At 42.1% G+C, this 20,935-nt stretch overlaps 1 protein-coding gene and 3 non-coding genes across 4 annotated transcripts; all 4 read right to left on the bottom strand.

Annotated features, from left to right (window-relative positions):
- Nucleotides 1-925: 925 nt before the first annotated feature.
- Nucleotides 926-997, bottom strand: trnam-cau. Its single transcript has one exon. It is a non-coding gene; the product is annotated as a tRNA-Met (tRNA).
- A 2,989-nt stretch (nucleotides 998-3,986) lies between these two features.
- trnar-ucg lies at nucleotides 3,987-4,059 on the bottom strand. The gene has a single exon. It is a non-coding gene; the product is annotated as a tRNA-Arg (tRNA).
- Nucleotides 4,060-4,357: 298 nt separating this feature from the next.
- trnar-ucg lies at nucleotides 4,358-4,430 on the bottom strand. The gene has a single exon. It is a non-coding gene; the product is annotated as a tRNA-Arg (tRNA).
- Nucleotides 4,431-9,215: 4,785 nt separating this feature from the next.
- On the bottom strand, nucleotides 9,216-10,007 carry LOC120798278 (leucine-rich repeat-containing protein 3-like). Its single transcript, XM_040142460.1, has one exon. It carries the CDS (start codon nucleotides 10,005-10,007, stop codon nucleotides 9,216-9,218), a length of 792 nt encoding a protein of 263 aa, XP_039998394.1.
- Nucleotides 10,008-20,935: the final 10,928 nt, after the last annotated feature.

Genomic DNA, 20,935 nt, shown 5'->3' with positions numbered 1-20,935 from the left:
GAGGAGGAAAAGATTAAGTATACTGACAGCAGCCCAGACGGATTAAACAACATTTCACTTTGCAACGGTACAATTAGCTGCGAGGTACACTTTGTGTTTTAACTTTTCCTTTACAGATACAAACGAGCTCTTTGTTCTGTGGGCAGGAGTTCATGGGCTGCGGCAGCTTCCAATAAATGACCTCCCCAGCCTCCGTTTATAATGGGTTGCTGAGTCTGCCTCTGCGGCTGTATCTTCTATGTGCAAAATCTTAATGGAACAGGGCTGCAACCAACAAAACATCTTTAATTGAATATGTCAGTGGTATCCAACCTAGGGGTAGGGACACCACGTAGGGTTCTTAAATAAATCTCAGGGGTCACAAGATTTTTAAAGGGATAAGGAAGAAAAAAATAAATCCAACGGATACCTTCACCTCACCTTAAATAAATCACCCTGCCGAGGACAAATAATTCTTTGGTTGCTCAGAATTCATGTTTTGAGGAGCCCATTGTTTCATTTTAAGGGGTCACATCCCAAAAAGGTTGGGAACCACTTAAGTTTTGTCAACCAAAAGAGCCCATTTGAAATGCCATGCATGCTGGGATAAATGTACAGTACTTGGCTACCATGAATACAAGTCGGTTTAGGTGAATATCCTCAATATGTTGTCCCCAGCTGCCTGCAACAATAAAAATACAGGTTACAGTATTAGATAAGTGGTATCACAGAGGGAGTTCTTAGGTAAATCAAGCTTCTCTTAAACTTCAAATTACAGCAAAAAAGAAAAAGTGCACTTTTGATTTCCCAAATCAATTAAATCTAGAAATTATAAAAAAAATGTATTTACATTAAGTTACTGATAAAAGATTTGTTGATTCCACAAAATCCTGTTTAATGTTTTACACTGTTGAAGCAAAGAGGAAAAGAATTAAAATAAATTCCCTAGCAGAGGATGGTTTCGATCCATCGACCTCTGGGTTATGGGCCCAGCACGCTTCCGCTGCGCCACTCTGCTGTAAAAGCACCCCAGATGGGACTCGAATCGACAACGCCTGGCTTAGGAGGCCAGTGCCTTTTCCAATAAGCCGTGTGGGGCTGCCCTATACATGCACGCCCAGAAGAAACAACACCTTCATACTCAGTAAGACATACTGGTGCCATCTTTGGGTGTCCACGTTATTTTGGCAATGGTGAGCTCTCGCTTCCTCCTGTCATGCACACACATAAATTTAAAAACTACGTCTTGTAAGATGCATCCTACATCACGAAAAGCTGTCAGGGTGCAAAATTCATTAATTCATTTTTTTTTCTTTTCATCTGACTCTGCCTCATCTCTCTCTCTCTCGCACACACACAAAAACACATTTCAAATGCTTCAGATCTTCTAGAATTCATCCTGAACCGAGCAGCCCTCTCTGAGCTTGTTCAAGCACTGCATCTTCCTTCAACGCTGCATCCTTAATTGAAAGACCCCTCGGCAGGAATCTCAACTTGTGTGTAGCGACTACGTTTTCTTTTTTCGAGTCTCCTTTTTTTAACCTCTTCCTGCTTCAACTGCCTTACTCACGTAATAAAAACACTGAAATGTGCCCAGAGATTGCATCCTGAATGGAAAGATATGAAAGATATACAGGAAAAGATATGTGATGCCTGTCTCATTAGCATGTGTTAATTGTGCAGCATTGAAAAACAGATGGTCCCAACGAAACAGTATGGGCTCCATGAGTATCCTAACAACAGGAATTTGTATTCATCGCAGGATTTTGTTATTTCTTCGTCCATGCGTCATCATGCATCTATTTGTCTTTACCCTATTGTCCATCTTCAGAGAGAGTTTCAGCGAAAATGAATGTCTCCCGAAAGTGTATGTTTGTGGATGCATGTGCCACTATCATAGAAGCTCTTTTTATGCTATATGCTAAAATGGTCTTTTGTTTAGTTATTGTTTTCTTTTGTTTGTCTAACGTTATTTTGTTTGGCGAACGTTCTTTTGTTTATTTATTTTTTTCTGTTGTTTAGCTAACGTTTTGTAGTTTATTTGTTGTTTTCTTTTGTTTAGCTGATGTTATTTGGTTTAACTATTATTATTTTGTTAAGCTAATTACACAAGTGAGAAACGTTAAACGCTTTCCCTTTTCTGCTTACTTTTCAAACTGCACTCTTTATAGCAACTTTAATTGTCATCGGAGCTCGTTTAATGCTGCGTGCTAATGTTTTCTTTTGTGTAGCTAATGTTCTTTTGTTTAGCTAACCTTCTTTTTTTTTAGCTAATGTAACACAACAAATGAAAAGTTAGCCAAACAGTTATTTTTCCTTTACTATTTTTTAAAATGTTTCAGGTATTTTTCTTCTTTATTGGACAAAAAAAAGAAAAACAGAAGATAAGCTGACATTCCTATTTTTGAACTTTTGAATGAGCCAGATTAGCTGTTAGTTAGCTGCTGCTAACTGCAGTTTTGAGTGACAGAAAGGAGCTAAATTTTTTATTTTCATTTAGGACAGGAGCTATTTCTATAATGAATATGAGCTTAAAAGTCCGTACAATTAAGTGATTTTTTTTGACTTTCGGATAATGTTACATTAAATGTTAAAAGTCTTCGCTCTTGTGAACGGATGTAAACAAGAAACAAGAAGTATAATGTTGCAATGGATTCAGTAAGTTACACTAAACTATAATTGTTTACATTTTGGAAAATGAAGTACGACCACTCATACTGTACGTGCTGAAAAAATAATATGATAGATAAACCTTGGTTCAACTAATTTGAAGGGATTAATTTAACCGAGGAGAAAATTCAAATCTTCCCTGGAAGGAGAACACTTCTGCCTGTGCTGTCAGCATGCAGTCGCCTCAGTGAGAGTAATAACACCAGCAATAAAACTGTGCTTAGTTTATGTATTCAGCAATTCACTTTGAAACTATAAGTAGCCTCCCAGTCATTTGGCTGTATTACAGAAATTTGTCTCCGACACGTGGTGAACGAGGCGTCAAACGACTGCACTACTGTAACTTAATTGCACTGTATTGTAAACGGCTTTAATTATTGTTCATCTTTAGAAAGTAATACAAATAGGTTAGCCCTAAATTAAATTGTATTGAAAGAAGGAAAGTGCTTGTGACATAGACGGACAGGTCTCTGTTTGAGGGCACCTCAGTATAATCATCCTTGTCATTCTCCGTCTCTTCTGCAGATGCTTGAACCTTGAAATGCGATCCGTGAAGGTGATGCATAATGCATCAGGTCTGACCAGTAAAGGTGAGACATTGAGGTATGTGTGTGTGGGTGTGCATGTGCATGATAATTGTAAGATGTCAGTGTGACAGGGAAACATTTGTTTGTTTTATAAACTGAGAGCAGATTTGTAAAGGAACTTAAACTCATAGAAATCAAAACACAGAGCTCATGTGTCTGCTTTCACTTAAAATGTGTTGGTGTCATTTTAGTTTGGACGTGGCCTTGGCAGTGTTTTCTCCATGATATGTACTGTCAAGCAAGAAATACTGTTTTAGAGTTAGACTCCGTAGTAACACATGTCCAGTCACTGCCGAACAGATGTTCCAGTGTTGAAAGCATATGTGTTAATCAGTGGGCCCGTCATACTGCATACTACACTGTCTGTTTCGTAAAGGAAGTTTAAATGATGTGACAGCCTCTTTGGATATTAAGCTGCCACTCAACTGCTGCTTCTAAAGGTGGCATATTTCTGTCTTGTGCCTCACATGTGAGAAGCTGCAGTTGTGAAACCAGTATTTTTAAAAGATTTGAAACCCAAATTTTCTGACAATCTTCTGGCAATTGTTACATTTCAGAGGGCATATGGTTTGGATGTTTTTGGATGATTTTAGATGCTTAGTCAGCTGTGACCACCAGGTTTGTGTCCGTAGAGAGGAATGTTTTCTCAGTGTTTTCAACACCCCTATGATGCTGACTAAAGCAAAAACAATGCTTTCTCTGTGATTCCTTAAAACATTTTACATAAAACTGAATGTAGGATGTAACTTCCAACCATGAAGGGACTTGAACCCTCAATCTTCTGATCCGAAGTCAGACGCCTTGTCCATTAGGCCACATGGTCACATCTGGGGAGGTGGTATGTTTCAGCCGAACTATGGTTTGGATGTTTTGGATACTATTGGCTACCCTGATACCACGGTGGTGTCTGTAGAGAGGAATTAGTTCAAAGGATAGAGAGCTAGCTCGGCATGTGAGAGGTAGTGGTATTCGTCAATATAGTTGTTTCTGTGGAGTAAAATAGAGACCATTCTCTCACAGTTTGCATTAACACGCCAGACTAAATCAGGAGTGTTTTTTCCTCTATAAAGGTTCCAACTAGCACCTTACATCCAGACATATGTAGGGTAGATTGCGAATTCCAACCACGAAGGGACTCGAACCCTCAATCTTCTGATCCGAAGTCAGACGCCTTGTCCATTAGGCCACGTGGTCATGTGAGAGCCACTGGACTGAACCCATCACTATGTTGTAATTAGCACAACACTCTAATCATCTGGGCTAACTGGTGTGCTCATGAAGCCCCTCAACAAAATTTACTCTAGAATGAAACAGGACTTAACAACATAACAGACAACACTGGATCTATTTTGCATGTTTACTTAGTGACCACCTTCCAGGCTGGCATCTGTGAAGGGGAATTAGCTAACTAAAATTATACTCAAACCTTCAAACTTCTGCTCTGAAGCCAGGTGCCTTGTCCATTAAGCTCCCAGGTCTCATAGAGAGCCCTGTTACATTTTGGTAACGGTCCAATGGGTCAGCTGACAAGTAGGAGAGAGCTACTGCAGTCAATGAGGCAGACTTACCTAGAGAGTTGAACATGCTAATTCCAGTGGTAGCTTTTCAATATGATAGCATTCAAGCATCCATTTCTCTGATGCAGGGTTGAGTGAATTTTGCTTTTACACAGATGGCTTATTTAAAACCTCTGTGACACTAGACAAACCAGGGAAAATATGTTCCAGAAACAAACAACAGTAGATGCATTTTGCATGTGTGAGGCAGCGGAGAGAGATTGATGATGATCATAAGTCGTACCCTTTGTAGGATACCTAGTCCTTACGGCCACTTGGTCACACGGGATCCAGTGTCTCCATTCCACTTGGTCAGTGCGTTAATGCATCAGACACTCAAGAATTCATTCACATTGAGAGAACCCTAAACCTGACTGGCTGTAGACAGTGAAAAGAGAGAAACTAAAACCACAATGCATACCCATTCACCTCTAGACATGTTCTGTTCTACTGAAGGTCGTTGATAATGAGTGAAGACACAGGGTAGCCTGCGGGTAGTCTGTATACACTGATGTTTAGGAGTAAAAAAGAGGATTGAAGAATGTAAGAAGAAATTAAGATACAGTGACGGACTGGAGCACCCTGAAATACTGAAGGACGCTGTTCTACTCTGCAGACGTGGAATATTTTCTCCTGATTTAGCTATAACGCTAATGAAGTGCCACTCTGAACTTAAACTTAGAGAGACACACTGACCTCAACTGTATCCAGCTAATTAATAATATTCAATTCATTATGGCGTGCGCCACAGCCCTCGGGACTGGTAAGACAAAGTCATGCTGACTCTAATTGATGTTGTGACCGTCTGACAGGAGGGATAGGTTGAGTTTTACTGACTACAAGGTCGGCATTAGGTAATATACAAAATATATTAAGTGCTCCACATTGAAAAAAGAATAAACAGATGAATCAAGTCATTCAAGATTATATAAACGGACACTGTAGTAAGATACTAAATGAGCACCCGTTGTAATACCCTCTACAAAAGCTCATTAGATTTATAGATCTGAACTGCTAGCAGGATGAAACTATTTTTGGGTTGCAAGACACATATTAATATTCTGTCTCATGCAGATCTTTGCAGCTGAAGATACATGGCTTCCATATTTGGAGCTGTGGGTATTTTTCACAGTAATCTGGAGGAATAAATAACAGGATCTCACTGTGAGGAAAGTGTTACGGCTGCAGATGCGTTGATACAGGTCGGTGTATGAGGTTTAAAGGTTGCGTGGCATATTTATTGGCTCGAGGCTGTGACAACAACGACCATAAAAGAAAAAAACAGAATACAATATAGGATTCAAATCTCCCTTTCTCCTCCCAAACAAACACAGATTCATCGGTTCACTGATACCTACCATTTCTAGTTTTCCCGAGGGAGAAAATGGAGTTTTGTTTTATTCGATTGTCCTGCAAGGAACGATAGAAATGAATGCAGCACTTTGTTGTGATAAGACGCAGCAAGAAAGCTGTAACTGACTTACTGAGCAAAAGGATGGGAAGCTCACAGACCCATGAAAGGGCAGGAGCTCAGTGTACTGTAAATACAGCCACTGGAAAATTGAGTCGAATTTACACGAAGCTGCAGTAGCCATTATTGTAATTAAGTAAAATGAATGTTTTATCGTTCTGTCACTATCGGACCGTCCACATGGAGTTCAGAAGGAATATAAGTCTTGCTTAACCAGTCATTTTTGTGCCTAAATAAAACCAAACCTTAACCAAAGCGCCGCTGGATCAAAAAACGTTTTATTTTCCAACAGTGATATGTGTTGCACTTTTTCAAAGGCACTGGCAAATGATGTCCTAGCGATCGGTGCATCAAATTAGAAAACATGTGTCCTGTTGTTAATTCGGGGGACATTTTTGAACTGTAAGAGTGTTTCCATTCACCCTGTTTTCATTCACATTTTTAATCTGTGCATAAAAAAAAGTGGAGTGGAAACTATAACAAAAATGTTCTCGTGCTTGGCTGAGGTGGGAGAGATGGTGTATCGATAAGAACAAAGTGCTACAGAAACAGACATAGCGAATAAATAATGACGCATGTGACATGAAGATCACTCGAGCTTCCACTGACGAGACGAAAAATAGCAGCAGAAACATCAGATCTGTGTGGACTGATGAGGAGACTTTATTGTTCCTCAAATTAACACATGAAACAAACAGTGTCATATTTCCATCATGTTTTCAACGTCGTTTTAGTTTGTTTGAGTTGCGTCCTCTTCTTCTGCAATAGTTTAATGGCACCAGACTGGAGAATTATCTTGATGCACCCAGTTCCTAATTTTTCTAATTCTAACAGTAGTGGATATAGACACATTCATTTTCTGGTAATTCAGTTGATATTTGTTCTTCATTTGGTCGGAAACTTGTGAAATGGCTCCAATTGTCCAAATTGATGTCAGGTGTCAGTCGCGGCAGGAAGCGAGTGATCTATCTGCAGAGAGCTGAGCTGAAACTGCTGCAGCATGTTTGTTTTCACCTGCACCAACGTCCGACTTGGAAGAAGGAATTCAGATTGAGTGAGTGCGCACATTGTTGATGATACCAACAGTATTAGTCTGCATAGGTGTCAAAGTTTTTCCTATTATGTTGTTCAACATGACTAAATTGTGCTAAAATAAGACTTTGTGTTGTTCTGCCTATTTTGTAGTCCTTTCTTATTCACAATATTTGTAAATCTGAACGTAGGAGGTTCACAAAACTACTTTCTACTACCTTACACTTGAGAAATGTTAATTGAGAGCAATTTACAAAAGCATGTAACATCATTTATTTCAATATCAATATCTGAGACAAGCTCAGCTAAAGGAGGTTTTCTGTGACAGGAATTGAGTATTTTTGCTCCAAGATATTACCTTTTGAAGCAAAAAATTAAGCGAGGTGTTAAAGGGAAGTGTTGAAGCGTGAAAAAAAATGTAATCACTGGTTGCAATTCTACCATATATGGAAGATGTAGGAGTAGCAGAAAGGTTCACTGCCACCATACAGTATCTCCACTACTGGCCTAGATCCTTTATGGATTATTACATGTAGGGAAACATACACTAGTTTTCACAGGGAATTTAACAGATAATACATCTAAATATTACTTCTACTGTTTCCCTTTCTCTGCTGCTCCCCCCAAAAGTCTTCAGTCGGGTTTCACTTTTTTGCAATACTTCATAAAACTTCTCTCTCCCTTTTAACAAAAACAACTTAGAAGAGATAGTTCACTACAAGTATCCCCCTCTGAAGCTGTGATATTATTTGCCAAGCACCTCATTTGAGTGGAGGGGAGCGGCCTGTTGGGGCAGCATTATCGTAAGAGCAGCAAGGAAGAGACTAAATAAATTGGTCAGGAGGGCAGGCTCTGTCCTGGGATGCCCCCTGGATTCAGTGGCGGTGGTGAGAGAGAGAGAGAGAGAGAGGGAATGATGCTGGCCAAACTTTCATCCTTGAGGGAGAGCGTCTCCCACCCCCTGCGTGAGACTCTGACAGCACCGGTCAGGTCCTTCTGCGACTGGCTGCTCCACCCGCGGCGTTCAAAGGAGCAACGCCGCGGGTCGTTTCCTCCTGCTGCCGTCAGACTGTTCGACGAGCGCTGTTCCCAACAACACATCAGACGCTCCACAACCGCCAATGAACAGTAATATGTGCAATATTTCTTTGTAACACACGCAATTTTTTTTTTTGCTCTCATTGCTTGACATATGTGCTATACTACCCTTAATGAAAACAATGTGCAATAATACACCTCGTGTAAATACACTGATGTAATTATTTACATTTAGTATGCTCGATTACTACCCTCGTCTACATCCTGTGCTGCTGGAACGAAGCAGATTTCCCCCCTCGAGATGAACAAAGTTCATCTTATATCATTTCATCGAACTCTGATTGACGCTGAAGGGGCTCTGGGGTTCGCCTCACTTGGTGGTTGAATTCACAGTGAATTCTCAAACCGCGTAAACGACATGCAAAACTGTTTTGGGGTTTTTTGTCGACGTTTACCTTAGAGCTGCTTTTGTGAGTTATACGTAGCAGTTGAGTGAAAAATACTGATCTGCCACCTTTTGTTTCCATTGATGCGAAAAAAACCCTCCTACATATGAACTGTTTTCCAGCTGGTCACACATCTCGGGTGACTTTTTAAGATGCTAAAAGTTTTATTCGGCAGCTTTAAAGAGTTCGTTGCTACTTTTAAGCCAGTACTTGATAATGATAATGATGATGATGATGAGAATTTTAAACCTCCTCCTAAGGTCTTTGTGCCTTGTTGCAGTGTAAATCACAGCAACATTTTATCACTTGCTGCAAAGCTGTCACTTATCAGTGTTCCTTAATATGGTGTGAACATTTTCACTGGTACACTTTCATCTGTACTCATCGGTGCACGTTCATACATAGTCATTGGTACAGCTGAATCGTTTCAGACATACTAGAACACACTGCTGGCTGTATCGTAGTCCTTGCTGATGTGGGAGGTGCTGGGTAAGGATTTGAGGTACTCCATGTGTCTCCTGGCATCCTCCTGGTTGTGTTTGATGTAGTAAATGATATAAGCCGTCACCATGGAGAACCAGCAGAACATGGCCACAAACATGGCCACGTCTGTCGTCTTGTGGTGGAAGTTGCAAAAGTTGATCCCCGAGTCCAGGACCTGGATCACCTGTTGTCCCACGAACTCCTCCTGCACAGACGTGTAGCAGCTGACCTCGTTCACTGTCTCGGGGTCCAGCCTCAGCTCCCTCAGCACCTCCTGCAAAGAGCACTCGCAGTGCCAGGGGTTGTGGGAGAGGCGGACGCGGGCGTGGAGCTTGGCAAATGTGTCCTTAGGGAGGCTGCTAAGGTGGTTGTTTGAAAGATCCAAGGTCTGCAGGCCCTCTGAAATCCCGTGAAAGGCACCAACCTCCATACTCTCAATGACGTTGTGAGATAAGTCCAGCTCCCTGAGGCGGTGGAGGTCTCTGAACGCTCCCTTTGGGATGTGTCTGATCTGGTTAGACGAAAGCAAGAGAACGACAGTGTCCTTTGGTAAGTTTGACGGGATGTGCTCCAAGTTGCGCGAGGTACACTGTACTACCATGCCGTTCCTGTCCGTGCAGTGACAGGTCCTGGGGCAAGCGCGTGCAGTCATAACCATCAACAGGAGCCACAGTGTTCTCACAAAGAAAACGGAACCAAAGGAGGGAGGTTGTATGGATGACCTACATCTTTGAGAGGCCCCCATTAGCGGGCGTTCGGACCGAAATCAGCCCTGCGTTACAACAACGCAAGGGGCTGCGTTGGTGGGGCTATGTTCCTTCAGGTATTGATGAGACATGAAATATAATCCAGGGAGTCCAGTTTGTCTTAAAGTTCAGTGAATTTGAAGGCTTATCCGATACCAAAACACTGCACAGCGGTTTATGATACCCTGAAGTAGGATCTTACAACTCTGGAAACTAATCACGGCAGCACGACTACAAGGGGAAACGGTAGAAATAGCCTGTTCACATGACAAAGTATTCTGCCAGGGATGTGTGCATTGGTCGGTGTATCGTATTGGTCGGTGCAGTGCCCTACTGGGTGACGCCGCGTTGTGTTGTCGCAAAAGTTGAGCCAGATCCAACTTTGTTTACCTGGCGACACTGCCGCTTTTATCCCGAGCCCTCTGTGTTGGCACCCCGGCTGCGTCGCCCCGCTGGCTTCATTCAAATAGATGAATGGGCTAAACCCCGTCTGAACACGGCCTCAGTCTGGGCACTAAAGCTTTACTCTTATCATTCAGTTGGACATTACTGTTCATCCTTTACCTCAACAACGATAGAAAACCCGGAGCAGGTGTCCGCAGGTTTGCATTCTGGCTAAATGAGTGGTGAAAGTGCAGCACAGCTGAGGAGGAAGGGGACGGAAATTTTTTCGACTGGCCCAGTCATAATCACGTATCCGGGGTTGGAGGGAACGCCTTCCTGGCTGGATGGAAGAAACCTGAAAAGATGAGAGTAAGAAAATGTCAAGTCCACACAAAACACTCTTCACATTCAGGAATTGCTTTGTTTAGTATTATTCTTCCTGACATGATGCGAATCTGAAGAATGACTGACAACTCTTCTAACCTCCCATGTGCTCTGGATAAATTTTATGTTGTTAATTTTTCTGGTCCTATAATGTAACAAGTGCGTATTCACTCAAGTTTCTCTATTTCCCCTCTTCAGACTCCTTCCCCCCTTGGAAGGGGAGCTAGTAAAGTTCAGCATTATCATAGTAATAGCAGGTTTCTTTAGTTTGGGTCCCTTCACTAGAGATTTGTCCCTGTGAGAAAATGAAAAACCCATTAAACAAGGTATGGGCTCATTAATATACAGAAGATGAACTTTTGAAAACAGTGATTTTATGATTCAAAAGAAAAAATACGCTGGAGTCTATCAGACTAACAATGCCGTATGTGATAGCAGTGAAGGTCAGAACGCATATTAAAATGAATACAGGACACTGCATTGGCTGTGAGATAACAACACAAAAACAGCTGATAAGCAGCATTTGGTTTAAGATACTGAATGTCAAACAAGTTGCTCTGAGACTGTCTCCGATTTCTCCGGGAGTCCTCGGATAATATCCGTATTGATAAGCTAAATGTCTCCGAAAAAACTGCATCAGTGCAGGAATGTGATAGAAATGTTACTGGAGTTGTAGAAGACCCAGTACCACACACGGTATGAGCCCCTGTGAGAACATTAGAGGAATATTATGGGGACACTGCAAAGGAAATAGAATATTGCAGTTGTAAATCTACTTATTTGGGACAATTTTGATCATGGATAAATTGTTAAGATTATTTTAAGCAAACATTAATAACAACAATAATAATAATTTAGTCATTCTTAGTCTTTTGTGATAAGAAATTCAACATTTTTGTGTTTTGGGCTGTTGGTTGTACAAAACAAGACACCTCAAGATCTAATCGATTGATTAATCTAGACAACAAACAACAGATTAATTGATCATGAATAGTTGCAGCCATTAAAAACCTCAATAAACAAACTAAAGTCCCCTTAAGAATATTATTAATACTTAAGAGGGCATTTTTCTCAAAAAGTGGCAAATCGGCGACTGTGTTGATTATGACCTGGGGACAAACTAATCTCAAGGTAAACAACCACAGACGGAAAAAAAAATCAACTTGCTGCCTCGTTGACACCGGAATAAATCTTCCTCCGGTCATAATTTCACGTCTTGCGGAGGCGGCTGAACTCCCACCTGCCGTCCGTTTAAAAAGGGGGGGAATTAAAAGAGTTTAGAGTTTTTTAATTTGACGCGGCTCCTACCTGGTCGCTTCCCTCTGGCCGGTGCAGAAAAACCGTGCGGTCTCGGGGGGAAGATTCCTCTCTTTCACCGTGAACATCCGTGGACGAATAACCGGAGGGGGGGGGTCGCTTCATCCTCTGCCAATAGACGCGGGTCTCCGTGGCGAACGGCCGGTTCGGGAGTCATCGGGAGTCCAGCGCTTTAATCTCAGCTTGCGACCATCTCTCGGCGCAGCTTTGCAGCAGCAGTGGGTCTGTTGGGGTGTGTGTGTGTGTGTGTGTGGGGATGTGGATGTGCGCAGAGGGTCCCGTTTCTTCCCCATCGCTCACTCTCTCTAGGGGGGGGGGGGGACTCTGCCGGACCCCCGAGCAGAAACTCAGACTTCGACCGGCAGTATGTCACTTCCACAGACCATCAACCAGTTTGATTCAACTGGCGGCAATATCATTTTTCCCCCAACTGTATTAGAATCGTATTGTAACCTGTAATACCAAAGCAACTACCCATTTCAGGCAGTCGATGGCGGAGTGTAACTGATAACATCTACTTGTGCTTTCACGTTACTCCAGAGGGAAACTGCTGTACTCGTTACCCAACTACACTGGGCTTGACCTAGTTCAACATTTCCCCTTCACAACATCAGCTTGTGAAAATATTTATGCTTTGTTGTAAGCGAAACAATGAGGTCAGTGAGATGAGCTCCGACTTGACCAGCTACAAAAGTAGAGGTACCGAAATCCGCCATCTGGCAGATGTCGAAACGTTTCCTCCAAGTGAAATACCTGGATACTTCTTCCAGCACTGTAATCAATGTGTTGTTTTGGGCAGTTGTCGGGTAAAACTACTCAACATTTCTGGTTACGGTTTCTCACAATGCAGACGTTGGCTTTTTTGCTTTTATCTAGAGCTATGAAGTAGAGTTACGAAGTTCTTTTTCCCCCCATTCTTTGTTCCCATTTCAGTTTTTTTCTTTAAACAGAATCACTTAGCACAGAGCCACAGAACCCTCCCGGATAATGTGACGATATGAAGGTTTATGTCATGGCCACCCGTTTGAATTATTTCAGCTTTGTCTCTGGGAAAAAAAAAAAAAAAAAAATCATGTTTTGCACGGCGGACGGGTCTAAAAACTGCAGTACCCATGAGGCTCAGGCGCCATCGCTGTCGCTGTGGGTCAGAAGCTAGTCAGAGGTTATAACCAGAACGGTAGGGAATTAAAAACACTTTGCCGGAGCACGGGGCCATAGCTGCTGAAGTCTGTCGAAACGGACACAGAATTCAAAAGTCAACCCATCCAACCTGCTGTTAGTGGCTCATCTTGGCGATCATGCTTAACTTTATCGTCGTGGCGTTCGCAAAGCGACTCGTTCGAAAGAGCAAATCTTTTGGGGTGAACGAACTGGACCGAATCGCTTCCTCAAACGATCCATTTCATTTCTCAGTTCGGCTGAGCTTGTCAGTCAGCTGCCGGCGTTGGTGCACACACCTTCAAGTCCCCCGTTCTTATGAACACAACCTTAACACGTCAGGCCGGCCCGTGTGAGAGGAAGGCGTAGAGACTCGCCGCTGCAGGCGCGTCGAGAGCGTCAGCGGCTCAAACCACCGGAGTCAGGCCCAGCGAGTTCAAGATTAATGCCGAACTGTGGATCAGTTAAAAAGACTTAAAAAACTTCTCCGATATTCAGTGAGGAAACTGTTAGAGTATCGAGAATTATAAATGGAGTTTGCCGTGCGTGTCCGGTCCCGGGAGCCGGGGATCGTGAGGAATATATCCCATTCAGCCGTGTTTCAGCTCAGAGCATGGGACTATGCAGTCGGAGCTCAGGTCAAGCACTGAGTGATTCAGTGAATGAATCTTTTTTTAATGAACTGATCCTATTGATCTGGGACACTGTAGAGAACTGCTTTGCACACCACTAGTTGACTTCTCCCCTGGAAGTTTCATGTAAATAACCTTGCACCTTCGGCTTCCTATGAAAGAACCAGATATTTTGCTACGCCGATGATTGAAGTGGGAGAGTTTGGTGCTGATCCGAGACATAGACGTGCTCCCACCGTGAGTCACCTGACATTTTCCGTGGGGAAAAATGAATGAGTCCTTTTTACTTGCGTAACCAGAAGTGCCCGAAAATAGCTCCTCTCGCAACTCAATGTAATCCGTTTTTTTGCTGCTGAAAAGGCTAAATGAGAAAACCTGTGAGAAAAGTCTGGGCCTTTAGTAACTTGTGATAGACATTTGACATCATGGCGTCTACTCGACTTAATAAACTGGCTGCTTGCTTTAAAAAAAAAAATATGTGATCGGACTGAAAACGAATTTCTGGTACTGCCCCATTGTGCAATGTACTCTATCACCAACAGTATCTGCTCACGCCACTGTACCCGCCGATGTATTAAATTCAAATTGAATGCTCACTTGCACCTCTGAATGACATCTGAACCTCTTTATGCTTGTAGGACGGGGAAACTTACGTTTGCACATTTAATTTGATTTCTATTTTCATTGCTGTCTCTATCTGTTCGATGCACAGTAAAATAGGCTCAACTATGACATGAGCTGCAAAAAACAAATCCACACCGAGCACTTGCTTAGACGGGCCGGTATGTTGCTAATGACCTCTTTAACCATGCCATGTACTATGACTTTCCTCATTATATTCCTGCGGGGAAATATTGGTGCAAAATATGTGTATCTCCATATAGATACTGATATTGAGGTAGAAAACTGGAGTCCATAGGGAATCTTCTGACTCGCAAAATCAATTACAGGACCGTCCTATATCCAAATTAAATAAAAGAGAAATTGAATAAAGAGCCCCTCTACGGCCCCCTAAAGGTCCCTGAACCCCACTTTACAAACCTACCGCTGCATTATTCTCCTCATGCTCTGTCTGCGACCGATTTGTTTTGCCCTGCGTGTCACACACTGTCATTCTTCATAAACACTGATTACAGTCGTCCTGCCCCTGATGGAGGACTTCAGTACGGAGCCAGTCGCACCCCCCCCCCCCCCGGTGACAAAAGACCTTCGAAGGTACTCCCGGCGGTGCCGCTGTCACGCAGAGACCACCTGAGTGCAGCCGGCGCTTTTGCGAGGCATCTCGTTTGATGAAATGGCGGCCATGTGCAGAGTTCAGCCCTGTCAATTTTGCTGAAAGGCAGAAACATTGATTATATTGACAAGTCAAGCATTGTGGCCTGCGTGAGTTTGCTTTATTGTGACAGTATCCGAAATGACAAGGCACGCTCATAAATGTCAAAACAACCTCACACCAGTTTTTCTTTTTTTTATTCCCTTGCTCCTGGGTAACCAGGGTGATAGATTTACTTCACATTCTCCGCTGTTTAGGCCGCGTGAAACTTGCCAAGGCATTTGTTTAACATCCTCACTCATCTTGTCAGACTCCTGGCCAAATTCCTGCCTAGTAACCCACCTTTAAATAAATTCCTCCGCAGCATCGCAATGATATGGAGCTGAGCCAGTTTACGGGAAGCTTTGTCGGGTAAGCGTTTATAGACTGAGTGATTCTGGCATTACACAATTCATGAGATATGCTTCACGTAAATCGCAACAGATGATTTTTTTTTTTTTTCTCCACAGAATTTCCTTTCCACTTCAAATTCACTCTGTCCCATCTGTGCCCCCTGCTTAGTTTTGCGACAGATGACATTGCAGAGTCACTCTCTGGGAGCAGCCCAGCGCTGCCCTACAGTACGTATTGACCTCTCCGAAGCCACGCTCAATGCATTTCGGTAATGCTTTCCCACTGCAGAGGCCGCCTGACATTGGACTCCGCTCGCTGCGCTCTGCAGGCGCTCTCGTTCACAAGCGAGGACACGGCAGCGACGTGACCCCCGTCTCCAAGATCACAGTGGAGAAGGAAGAAGCCCAGAATATATCTCTGCCAAGACCGGCAAGACATTTGCGGCAACTTTTAGGTTTGCACGTCGTCTCCCGCGTTGCTTTGACATCAGTCCTTTGCATTATAGAGAAGGTTGTCTGTAAGCAGCTTACAGCAATGCTGAGTGATAGCATGGACCCGCTCCAACTCTCATGCCGAGCCAAGACAGGGGTAGAGCATGCCTTTGTGTTTTGTGCGAGCCCAGTCGGACAAACCCGTGTTGAGCCGTTATTGAAGGTGTATTGATCGAGGATAGAGCAGTCTGGTGCACAGCTAAATAGACCACTTGATTAACTGATGTCCTTTTTGTCGAAGGTCGAGCTTCGGAGCAGCCTGGTTCACATTTTAGAATAGAAACAAACGAGACTTTTTGATTCAACATCTGGCTTTGTGGCAAATTGCGGCTCTGCCCAAGGTTTGTGTTTTTTCAGTGCAGCAGCATGGAGCAGTGTACAGATACGGTACAAAGTGAGAAATTTTAAAATGCTGGCGCTGGACGTGAAAAAAACATTGCCACTGATCTTACTCCGGAGTTTTATAGAATAGTCATAAATTTGCATATTAATGAGCTAAAACTGATGATTTTTTTTAAAAACTTCTCTTAGCATTCTTGATCACAAACTAGTACCGTGAGCATACACGTTCTTTCATGACGGGACATGATTTTCTTGGTTTTTCTTTACAGTACCATGGTTGGCCACTGGGGCTGACTGGCCGGGTCATATCCGTCCCTCTTCATACGTCCGTGGTATTTTCTTAACCGCGTTGTGGTGATTTGGTCCCAGTTGCAGCAGCGAAGCTTCTGAATTTGCTGCGTCTCTAATTTGCACAACTTACTTCTTATTAACTGCAGCAGCCGAGGCTTATACTTATTTTGGTATTGAGAGCTGCTCATCATACCAAACTGCCAGAAAATCCGTGACTTCGCACAAATATAGTTGAAATAATTCAAGCTGGTGGCCATGACACAAACCTTTTTTTTTTTTTTTTTTTTGTGATGGGAATTTCCAGTGGGGCTACTTAAACCATCGGTACCTTCCATGCCACTGCTTTGAAAGGGACTTCACCACCTCCTTGTGTTTCGCTGCTAAACTCCAGGCTTTAGCGCTGACATGTATTTTATTTTCAATATAAATGAATGTCCTTTCTGTTATTTAACAATAGTATGTAAATAAATTTTGTCATGACTGTAGGGTGGCAGGAGTTGATTCCTCATTCTGGCTCGCTGTCAGCGGCAGGGGCAGCCTGTTAAACTCTGATACACACTGCAAAGGTCTGCCCTGGATCTCAGCCAACAATTATATCCTGCCTACCTATAAAGTTCTCACCAAAAAAAAAAATCCTTAATCTACCTTTTGAATCCGGTCCAGAAACCAGGAACCATAATCTGTTTTCGCTAAAACTGTGGGGCTCCCAGTGTCACCAGCGTGGAACTTACATTTCCCGGCATCCTCTTGTGCCGTCAGTGTTCTCTTAAGATAAACTCAGTGGTATTGTTCATCACACATGATATCAGTGCTCTGCCTGACACCACAGAATGAGATCAGCTTTCTGTCCTTGAGGATCTCCTCAGCCTTGGATCCGATCCAGGCACAGAACAACTTATTTTCCCAAATATCTCCTGCGGTTGAGCTGAAAAATCCTTCAGAAAACCCGTGTTGTTTTTCGAACTTTTAGCCCGACTAATGCTCACAACTGCTTGGTTCAGGTCGTATTAGAAGATCTAAAGAAAGTGAAGAAAGTTTTTTTTTTTTAGATTTATCATATTTAACATAGGTAGAGATAGTGTCGTGGAGGGGGTAGGGGGTGGAATCCCTTGTCTGAGAGCTTCCAGGGAGCTGTCTACAGTCCGGATGTTTTACGTCCACTCTGGCAAAGCAGTTTGCAGGTTAAAAGGCAGACAAGCTCATATTAAGATGTGAAAAGTCTCTCACTGCGGACAGGAGAAACCTTTTGGATCTTTCCGTCTGTCTGCTGGTGTCTGGTTTCAGAGTGACAAATGGCCCCTAGATACATTATTTTGTGGCTGTGGATACTTGACGGGGAAATTACCTGTAAGTTGGTTTTAAAATAATGATTGATTGATTGTTAGGAACTGAGCGTAAACAGAGCTAAACACACCTGCTTAAAATGACCATATAATGAAAGATTTCATTTATTATCAAGAGTTTAATCCAGGAACATTGTAATGACAGAGACAGTCGACCCCTTGTTTGACAAGATTTTATCCCAGGAAGACCCTCAGATGAGAGGACTACTTTTGTCATTGATTTATTGATGAATTATCTAACTGTCTGTACAGCAGCTGATGAAATACTACTGGAGAAAAAGGAACCTATGATTCCAATAATAATCATTAGTCATTCTCCAATTAGGACGAATTAAAAATAAATTAGTACTTATTCCTCACTATGCTGCAAACCTCCGCGAAACTCCTGTGAGTTTGACAACCACTGCTCTAAACAAAAAGCATGCAGCAGCTCTTAATTGTATCACTTGTAATGTTTAATTGTCTTTCTTTAATCTGATATTAATGTTTATTTCACCCAAATCGCACGGCTATCTGTTAAAAAAGGATGGATGAGACTCCCATTCAAAGCTAATCATCTAATTACCATAATCACTATGCCATACAATAATTAGCCGTATTCAATAACTATCAAAATCTCCCCGGGGGGGGGGAGTTTGCTCGACAAAGGCCCTTGTCAGCTCAGGGTTCATCAGGCTCTAATGTGTGCACCCAGATGATGTAGAAATAATCTGAAGTCAGTCATTTTCTGTAAGAAGCAGCAAAGAGAAACCCGAGAAAAACAAGTCACAGAAAGAAAAAAATGAAATTTTATTTGTTTTTATACTTACCAACACTTTGAAATTAAAACTTACTCACAACTAATATAGATCTGCACATAGCAAATAAATCAATCGAAAATAGTTACAAAGTTCTATCACTTTTTTTTCCCCCAAACTGCAATACACACAAACAAAAGCAGAAAAAACCAAAAACATGTCTAGTCATTCTTTTTTTTTCCTGCTGTTGCTGTCACATGGAAAGTGGTAAAATTTCAAAAAAGCATTTTTTTCAACTAGCTACTCAGCTCTCCTGCATCCTATGCTAATAACTAAATAACTGAATAAATAATTGCACATTGCACCCTATTATTGCATTAGTTGCAGTTTGTTTCAAAGTTGTAGTATACTCCGGCATATACACAAATGTAAGTACAGTTTTCAAACACTGAGCAACACATGAATATTGATGTTATTGGAATCACACTGCCATCACTTACAACTCAATAGTCCTGCTTATCAATCAAATTCATATCACACAACAATAATTTGTCCAATGCACGCGTGCCAGCTGTGCTAATAAACATTAGCAAATCCTTGATTATCCACGTTTTGAGCAAACATTTCAATAGTACACATGCACTGATGACGGTTGTATAAAAGCCGTAATACCCTTGAGGATGTTCTTCACTGTTACAGTATGTGGGTAAAGCCCTCTTAGGTATTAGCTAACTGTCAAAAAGCATAATTTGAGTTTGTTCATTTGACAAACATTCCCATTGAAGTACAAGCTATGACAACTCAAAATAAAAATAAATGCTAGCACTACTACTTGAGTTCACGTCAAAAATGAAGAATTATTGCAGAATAATCACTGGCTGTGCATCGTTCAGTATTTTTGATACAGCATTTGGTCCATTTACATCGTCTCATTTATGTCATCAAAGCGCTTAAGATCCAAACTTAAAAGAAAAAAATTTGACATTTTGGCAAATTTGTTCATTTGCTTCAGCCGTTTCCCCATTTCCAGTCTTTATGCTAAGTTACGTGAGCTGGCTGCTGGCGGTAGCTCCGTATTTACTGTACAGACACGAGTGTGACTGTCTCGTGTTTCTCAAAATGCCTCAAAACCTTTCCCTTACACTCGGCGTAGGCTACTGGAAATAAAACAACAGTAGTGGTACGTATGAAGAAAATGCAGAATGTTGCTGTGTTGGACAGTAGATAATGTGATTGGACAATAACATTCAACAGCTGTTTTGTATGCGTCAACACTGGATTGAGCTCAGCTGAAGCTCGGAAATGAGATGACTCGAGCTGTCAAATAATATTTAGAGCATCCTCGTGAGTAGAATACGCGTTGGCTGGTTGAAACACTGAATCATACCAAATATCATCCACACCTCCCTCTCAACTTAAATACAATACAACAAAACTAAATTAGCTTAAGTTTCATGACTAACAAACAAAAAGTCATATGTGCATCACCACACCATAAATAAATACATGCCGGTTTTACTGAAAACCAGCGAAGCAGGAATTGTCATCCAACCTGTCCTTTTTTTTTTAAAATAAAAACAATTAATTTGCTGACAAAGTCGTGACAATAAAAAGACATTCAAACCTAAAGCGTCAAATCAACCGTATGACAATGAAAAGAACATGACAAGATGAACAATCGTGAAAAAGAGACTGAGTGGTCACGTCCGCCCAGGCCCCGTGGGTTCCCCCCAATGAACCCCTGAACATTCCTTGGCCCAAAAAATACCATTCGGCTTCGTCCAAACGTTTAGGCCGCTTTGCCGTTAAGATTCGGCGTCTTTCCCTTGTAATTTTGGCTCTCTCGAAAGCTTCCGCAAGGACCCGGAATTGTTTTGCAAGCAGCCTAATGAACACTTTCCGGCACAAGGGAAGGAAGCCGAACGGTTTGGACGCAACACCTGGCTTTATTAGTCCAACTAATTCCTCCCACATCAGAGGCAGTCCAGAGTAAAGTGTTGAATAGTCTATTGCATGAGCGCCGCGTAGTCGACTAATGTGCTAAGTCACAATAGTCCTTGTACAAAACAAATACAGTATAATAATAAGTTAGTAAACAATCATTTTAAATTTTCAGTCAGTGTTTTCACCACTGATTTTTCACTAATTCTCATTCATGCATCTATATACTAATAATCGGTGT

The sequence above is a fragment of the Xiphias gladius genome, chromosome 13 (assembly GCF_016859285.1).
Source record: "Xiphias gladius isolate SHS-SW01 ecotype Sanya breed wild chromosome 13, ASM1685928v1, whole genome shotgun sequence".
NCBI classification, from domain to species: domain Eukaryota; kingdom Metazoa; phylum Chordata; class Actinopteri; order Istiophoriformes; family Xiphiidae; genus Xiphias; species Xiphias gladius.
Note: the sequence above shows the minus strand (reverse complement) of the source record. Positions and strands in the feature narration are given on the sequence as shown.